This window comes from Corella eumyota, chromosome 4 (assembly GCF_963082875.1).
Source record: "Corella eumyota chromosome 4, kaCorEumy4.1, whole genome shotgun sequence".
Lineage (NCBI taxonomy): Eukaryota > Metazoa > Chordata > Ascidiacea > Phlebobranchia > Corellidae > Corella > Corella eumyota.
The window spans coordinates 14,403,367-14,411,552 of NC_137493.1; the positions used below are offsets into that span (position 1 = coordinate 14,403,367).

General features: G+C 29.4%; 1 protein-coding gene across 2 annotated transcripts; it reads left to right on the plus strand.

Moving 5' to 3' along the window:
• Positions 1-277: 277 nt before the first annotated feature.
• LOC145750571 (uncharacterized) lies at positions 278-7,015 on the plus strand. 2 transcript variants are annotated; one of them, XM_082566638.1, is made up of 15 exons: positions 278-652; positions 869-938; positions 1,960-1,992; positions 2,062-2,179; positions 2,372-2,673; positions 2,898-2,992; positions 3,129-3,205; positions 3,293-3,391; positions 3,469-3,513; positions 3,664-3,746; positions 3,829-4,033; positions 4,342-4,484; positions 5,384-5,536; positions 6,008-6,187; positions 6,750-7,015. In XM_082566638.1, the coding sequence occupies exons 2-15, from the start codon at positions 885-887 to the stop codon at positions 6,891-6,893; spliced, it is 1,731 nt and encodes a 576-aa protein (XP_082422764.1). In that variant the 5' UTR covers positions 278-652; positions 869-884; the 3' UTR covers positions 6,894-7,015. The 2 variants fall into 2 exon arrangements, with proteins under 2 accessions (XP_082422764.1, XP_082422763.1); XM_082566637.1 differs by lacking the exon at positions 278-652 and having other exon boundaries at positions 761-938.
• The last annotated feature ends 1,171 nt before the right edge of the window (positions 7,016-8,186 follow it).

Here is an 8,186-nt window from a genome sequence, read left to right on the forward strand (position 1 = left end):
TTAGTTGTGTTCTATTAACGGATTAAACGTATTCTTGTACTTCCAAAAGTCAGACAAGTTTAATCCCTAGTTAAATGTAGTTAAACAAGTCGTTATGCAAGACAAATGTGCATTTATAAACAGCAAATGCATAACTAAAGAAATGCTGCTAGCTTTAAATTAAATACCCGTAATAAATAAAGTTAAACATGTTAGTATTAGCGGTACGAACAGTATAACTAAAACTATGTTCAAAATATTTTAAGTGTATGTAAATTAGTTAAAAATAAATAATTATTGTACTAACAGAATATGTAATTATGTTAAATTACTCTAACTGGAGATAAACAAATAGTTGTCAAATAAATGCGTATTGAAATATCATCAGACCAAATCGGCAAATACTTGACTAATTTTTTGAAAGTAGAGCATACCCACAAAAAATCAAGTAACATCAATATTCTTTTTTGAAATTACAAACTCACATTTAGTTCAACACAATTGTATAAGTTAAACTATACAGTTTTGATAACCACATGTTTTTTAAACAATATAAAAAAATTCTTTGTCGTTTTTTCGCAGGGGTATAAACTTAATGAACTTCCGCCAATTGAAAATAAAACTTACAATTTTCTGAATATAAACACAAGATATATTCTATTGCCATTTTAGTGTAAGTTATATTACTACCAAGTTATTTTTTGTCAAAATAATACTCATAAACGGTTTATTAAATGATAAACGAAGTTAAAAGTTACGCGCGGATGAATATAAGCGTTGTTCCTTTTAATGCTGGTGTGTGCTGTATTTAGTCGATCGGTAATTATTATAACCGAGTCGCCAGCGCCTGTTTTAACTTTTCACGTAATTTTGTTCCTAATTAAAATAGAATTTAAGAAAAGAAAATGGACCTAAAAGGGGTACAAAAACAACTTAAAGATGATATAGCACAACATCAGGTATGTAAACTTTAATAAAACAAATATGTTATAAAACCGTTTTTTTAATGTTTATATCGCTGGGTATATATACGACTGTTTTTAACGTAAATTAGCCAAGTAATCTTGTTTAAAACTATATGAATAGACAAGTTTTAATTGATATTAGTGGCTTTTGTAATATTGGTCTGACAATTTTAGGCATATTTAATTTGGCCTGTTTAGTTTTAAAGCACATTTTGTACTCGAAAGTACGTTACAACCCTATAGTCCAGCAGCATAATAATAAATTAAAAACAGAACTTTGCGTAAAATATTCTACGCAAATTAAATTATGTGTATGTACAAATTATAAAACTAGTAAAGTTTTGTATTTGTTTATAATTGAAAGGTTTTTAATTCACTTTTGTGTACAAATGTATACGAAGCTCGGTTTAAGAGAAAAAGGGGACAGCTTTTTTATGACTATTACACGTAACGCTTGGTTAGTTACAAAGTGACGTAATAGCTGCCGGCTCTGTTCAAGTCACGTGCTAAAATGTACACAAAACGTGCGTAAAAAAATTCACGTACAAATTACGTAACAAAATTCAATATTTTTATTGTTAATTTATAAAAAATTCACAAACCTAAACTGCCATTACCATTAAAAAAAACATCATTTTTTTCTTTAATAAATATCCCCAAACTTATATTTTTTATAGATGAATATCTCTATTTTGAGTTGCCTTCGATAAAGTATATAAAAATGCTATTTTAAACTATCCAAAACAATTTTTAAACACATTTTACTATACCTGGATGTTTGTCTACAATCGATCAAATAAAATTTTATTTTTTTGATGAAAAAGTAATTTTGTTAGTTTAAAAATACCCTATATATATACAAATTAAATGATTTTTTACTCTGAATAAGTTGCAATTGAAAAATACTTGTAGTGTTATTTTGTTAACTGTTACTTTATGTTAATTGGGCAATAAACAGTATTAAATTACTAATCGGTTTTCGAAATAACAAAAGTCTTCTTTTTTTTATTTTTAGATTTTAATGAAACAACTGAAAAGCACGCCAGGGGTAACTATCAAATTTATATTTTTGTAATTTAAAAAAATATTTATTTACCTTTTAATTAAAAAAAACTAGGATGCTGATTTACGCAAAAAATTGAAAGAAATTCAACGACATATTGCCGAACTTGGTGCAGTACAAAAACAAATAAGCAAAGAAAAGACACAAGACCAAAACACAACTTCAAATCAGGGCAAGTTTTATAAATTATTAATAACATTTAACATTTTACTAAATTTATTTACTTACGTATTTAAATTTTATTTTATTAAAAAAAGGATATTTTTAACCAAAATAAAAAGTTAAACTATTATAGCTTTAAAAATTTTTTATTAAATTTAGTTAATTTAATAATAAATTTAAATACTTTTTATTTTTGTTTTAGAAAAAGAAACTACGGAACTGAATTTAAAAAATGGTCTTAAAAAAACTCTAAATGATCAAGATCAACTTTGTAAATTTAAAAAAGAACTATTAAACGGAACAAATTCTGTTGAAGAAAGCGAACAAAAAATTGAAAAAAATGATTTAAAAAATGGAGAAACTGACAATGAAGTGAAAGTTAAGATAGAAAAGGATAATTTTCCAGCGCAAAATGAGAAGTTTTTATTAAAGAAGTTACCACTGGGTTCACAGATAGGTCCAATGCATGGAGTTAGAATTGTGAACGGCCAAGTTAAAATTCGGGTAAGTAGCATAATGCGTTTGTTTTGTAAAATTTAACTCAAACCACTTTACATAAGAAAATTTTATTATATATATATAATATTTTTCGTATGTTTTGTGAAATTTAAAAAAAATTTTTTTTTTAAACAACTATTTATTTAAAAGAACAAATAGGTATTTTATTACAAATAGGTATAGAATTTAATAGACATAATTTGACTGTATTTATTTAATTATATTTTCAGCAAGTACCTTCAACTAGTACAAACACAATTAGTCCAATTGTTTTAATACAAACAGGAATCCAAGTTTCCCATTCTAATAAAACACAAATATTCAGGTAACTTTATTTAATTAAAATACTAAAAGATATTTTTCTTCATAAATTGAATTAATTTTAGTATATTTCATGTAAATTAGTAGTAGTCAATTTTTGTTACGTTTTAATTTAAAAATTTCCCTTTTTTTGTTTTTAGAATTTTACCAAATTTTTCCCAAGCTTCTAACTTGAAACCGCAATTATTAAACAAGTCAATTAACAAAATTAATACTGGTAATAAAACAAAAAAAAATATTAAATAATTTTTAGGTGAAATTATTAATTAATTTTTTTCTTAATTAGTAATTTTTGTTATTTTAGGTCAAGTTTTTTTGAACAATAACACCTCAACTAAAAGTTTATTACCGGCCAAATTAAAGCAAAGCAGAAGTAGACTATCACAAAAATCACCTAGTCAAAGTAAGCAAATTTTATTAAAAATTGTCATTTTTATTTGTGTTTTCGAAAAAAATTTAAAAATTTATTTTTTATTTTAGGTCCAACTTTTGGGTTTACCGCATCTAGAAGAAAGTCCTCAACAGGTTTTTAAATTTTTTTTTGTAAAATAAAAAACTAAAAATGACAACATTTAAATAGAATATAGTTAACTAAATTTTATTATCATACTTAAACAAAAGTTCTAATTGTGTATTTTTTAACTTAAAAATATTTTTATCAAGTTTTTTTTTTAGATAAACTATCCCCAACAAAATTGCAAAACTATTCTCGAAGGGATGAAAACATGTTGCAAGATATGCAGGATATAGTTCCCGAGGTTCCATAACATTTTATTCGTTAAAAAAATCATTTAATTCACAAAAAAAATTAATTTTAAAAAAATTTCAATTTTTTTTTAGAAAAACATGTTTTTGATGCAACTTGGTTTGGTGACCAACGCAAAAGCAGCAAAATTTCGGACAAGACGCTACGGAAAACGACGAACATGTGCTAACCCCATATACAGTGGCGGCATATATGTTTCAGACACAACTAATGAACTTAATAAAAGAGTTTTAGATGATGATGTTATGGAAGAAGATTTGCCTGTTAAGAGGCCAAGAGGTAAAAAATTTAAAGGATTTCAATTTAAAAAAACTGACTGTCTAGAAAGCATAAGTTTATAATTTTTTGGTGAGGTTAAAAGCATTGAACATTGCAACACATATTATTTTGGCAGGGGTATATCCTGTAAAAGCGCTAAAGGTACACATGTTGTGTAAACCAAAATTAGTAGAATAAAAATACGGAATATGATTAAGTTGATACTTTCTAGAACTGACAAAGAGATTTTTGAATTGAGTAACATAAGTTACGTGATTGTTTTAATAAAACTGCCCTAAAAAATTAAATCTAAAATATCAAAATTTTAGGGCGACCTAAAGGTACCGGAAGAAAGTCACCAATTCAACTTCAGAGTGGTGTAAAAGTTTCTGATGAAGTTAACAAAATTATTGAGGGTTTAAAACCAAATAATTTTCCGAATGAAAGAAGATCAATTACTCCAATTAACTCGGTAAGTTATTGTAATACTTCTGTTATTTAATGGTTTAAAAATTAAATAGTTCTAAGAAATGCTTGGTCTAGTCAGTACTTTTTCAAAGGGGACCAGACCATATTTCCGGGGGGACCAGACCATTTTTTAGGGGGGACCAGACCATTTTTCAGGGGGGACCAGAGCATTTTTCAGGGGGGCCCAGACCATATTTCAGGGGGGATCAAACCATTTTTCAGGGGGGACCAGACCTTTTTTTAGGGGGAACAAACCATTTTTAGGGGAGACCAGACTATTTTTCAGGGGGGACCAGACCTTTTTTCAGGGGGGACCAGACCATTTTTTGGGGGGGACCAGACCATTTTTCAGGGGGACCAGATCATTTTTCAGGGGGGACCAGACCATTTTTTGGAGGGGACCAGACCATTTTTCAGGGGGACCAGATCATTTTTCAGGGGGGACCAGACCTTTTTTCAGGGGGGACCAGACCATTATTTGGGGGGGACCAGACCATTTTTCAGGGGGACCAGATCATTTTTCAGGGGGACCAGACTATTTTTCAGGGGGGACCAGACCATTTTTTAGGGTGGACCAGACCATTTTTTGGGGGGGACCAGACCATTTTTCAGGGGAACCAGATCATTTTTCAGGGGGACCAGACTATTTTTCAGGGGGGACCAGACCATTTTTTGGGGTGGACCAGACCATTTTTTGGGGGGGACCAGACCATTTTTCAGGGGGACCAGATCATTTTTCAGGGGGACCAGACTATTTTTCAGGGGGGACCAGACCATTTTTTAGGGTGGACCAGACCATTTTTCAGGGGGGACCAGACCACTTTTCAAGGGGGACTATGGTAAACCATAGCCAAAATAAATTAATATTTTTTTAAGTATTTACTAATAATTTTAAAATTCTAGAATTCTCACGAAGACTCTTGTACAGTTTGTGGTGAAGCGGGGGAGGTATTGATGTGCGATACTTGCTCGAGAGTTTACCACAGAAAATGTTTGATTCCTCCTCTGAAGAGGACTCCGACTGTGATGTGGATCTGTGATCAGTGTAAAGTTAAGGTGAGGAAAAAATTTATTGGTGTTTAAAATAAAAACCATTTTGTAAATCAACCAACAACACACCAATTTTTAAACCATCTAATAATCATTTTATAAACCAACCAAAAATTAACCTCTTTCTTAAACCAGTCAATAATAAACCACTTGTTCAAACCATTCAATAAAAAAACATCTTTAAACCAATTAGTATTGAACCATTTATAAATGAATCAACAATAAACCATCATTTTAAACCAATCAATAAAGAACCATTTTTTAAATGAATCAATAAAAACATTTTTCTAAATTGGCCATTACAAAACCATTTTTTAATACAACCATTTCCTTAACCAAATCTGATTGCACCATTTTTAAACCAACAATAAATATTTAGTAAAGAACATATTTTATGATAAACCATTTTTTTAAAATAAACCATTAAAATTTTTTCCAATTCAACCAAATATTAAACCATTTTTTAAACTATTGTAGTTTTCTGATGTCTCTACTGCATCCCAGTGGCCAGGTTTGATGTCGATTGTTCATTCTTACTTCGCTTACAATTCAAAACGTGAAATGGCTTTAAAAGAAGCTCAATTAAAATTTAAAACTTTGAGAACCAAAAAATCGAATATTCAACAAAAGACGAAAGAGCTAACCGAAATTATTGCAGTAAGTAATTTCGGTAAATTATAATTTATTAACTACGTGGTTTTGTGTTTGATTCCCAATGCTGGTAAAATTTGAATTTTTTTAAATAATTGTAATTGCCTTAAAAAAATCCAAAATTAAGTAATAAAAACCTAATATAAAATTTTTAACTGATTTTAGTAACTAGAACTTGTTAAAACTGGGTTTAAATAATATAATTTATTAAAGTTTTCATTATTATTATTTAGTTTTTTGTATATATCTTTATCCTCGATGTGGGAAAGTCGAATGCGCGACTTAAACATAGAGTAACATCAGTTACTCCGACCCAATCTCGAGTTGCCTGTGGCAGTTTGGAATATTATAAATTGTAAATGCTCATTAATTATGCTGCTGATTAAGTGCTGTCTCAGCAGGAGTTTATACCGTTTATAGCGCCTTACTCAAGGGCACTACAACATGAGATCAGTGGGGATTGAACCTACGACCTCATGTTTGGTGTAGCAAGTGTTCTTACCATTAATATTATCATAAAGAAAAAAAAATTTTAAGTTTTCAATGTTTAAAATTTTTTTCTTTTCAGCAAAAAGTAAATGAAAAAAATCTTGCGAAATCCCAACTCGTTACTAACATTGAACTACTTCGTCAGATTAATTTCTGGTACAAAAATATTAAATTTATTGTCTCGAAACCAAACAATATTGAAGACAAAAATTTGGATGTCTAAATATTTATTAATGGTATGATAATAAAACTGCTTTAGTTTATTTTTTAAAATAAATTAATATGGTACTATGTTGGGGCTATTTTTTTTTACAAAAATCCCACTTTTTGTTAAACTCAACTAAAAATGTTTTTGATGATCGTGTTAAAATGTTATTTTGGTTCAAAACCAAACACTTTTGTTTGTGACGCAGTGGTCACGTGATCTTCTTTTTCTTATTTATTTATTTTCAACAAAAAATAAAAGCAATGAAAAGCTTAGTTTTGTTTTGAAGTTCATGTTAAAGAAATACATAGGACGGGAAAAAAATGTAAACGTTAACAGGAAAAAATGTAAACGTTAACAAAAAGACGCTGAATGCGGAAAGGGACGGGATTTTTATACCGTTCCCCAATCTTCCTTGCACTTTATAGTCGTTTTAGCATCATTCTATTCATTCCTATGCCTTTAAAGTCAATCCCGCATTATCCCTAAGACCTTGAGGTAAATACTGCATTTATTCCGCAGTAAAATACAAAAATGCCGTTCCTTCCCGCTTCCCACGAATTTTTGTTAACGTTTAAATACGGCCCCGCACTATCCCGCATCCCGTACTTGAGTATAGTCCCATAGGACGGTTGTTTTAACATTTAACCAGTAAATGTTAAATATTTATTTAATTCGAAAGTTATTAAAATCAAATATATTAGTTATAGCCATATATTATGATTTGATCCAATACTAGTGTTAAAAACTTTAATAAATATTAATTTTAATCGAATTTGGCGCTGTTTTTTCTATATTCCTTATGTTGAAATTATACTCTGCTATTGATTGGCAATCAAAGTGCCATCCCATTTTTAAACCTTATTAGTGTTACGATATAGGGGACGCGGAATTTGAGGAAATGAAAAATAAACTATGCCATAAAAGAAGAGACGGAATCTTAAAACTAAATCGCGGAAAATCCGTTGACTGTCTATTTGTATTTAAGTCAATATTATTTTTAAAATTAAACTGCATTAGCCAAAAGAGAGTTAGGGTAATCTGGGCTTAATGAAAATTGTCTAATCAATGTTATTTTATTGTTAATTGACTCAATGTTAATTGACAGCATTCTTAAATAAACAACCAACGGGATTTCCGCGTTTTTTTCCCCTTGTTCCCTTACGATGTAAAAGCACTTGGAATCGAACCCAGTACGTTTTAGACTGAAAAAAAGTCGATTTCTAACAACGTAATTCCTGCAGCAGGTCAAATTCTTTCTGAAAACAAAAACAGTTATTTAGCAACGAATATCTCCTGCTGTGCCTAATG

Coding starts and splice junctions, on each gene's coding strand:
- LOC145750571 (XM_082566638.1), top strand. CDS start 885: ATGGACCTAAAAGGGGTACAAAAACAACTTAAAGATGATATAGCACAA. Junction 2,674..2,897: donor ACGGCCAAGTTAAAATTCGG/GTAAGTAGCATA, acceptor TTATATTTTCAG/CAAGTACCTTCAACTAGTAC. Junction 3,514..3,663: donor TAGAAGAAAGTCCTCAACAG/GTTTTTAAATTT, acceptor TTTTTTTTTTAG/ATAAACTATCCCCAACAAAA.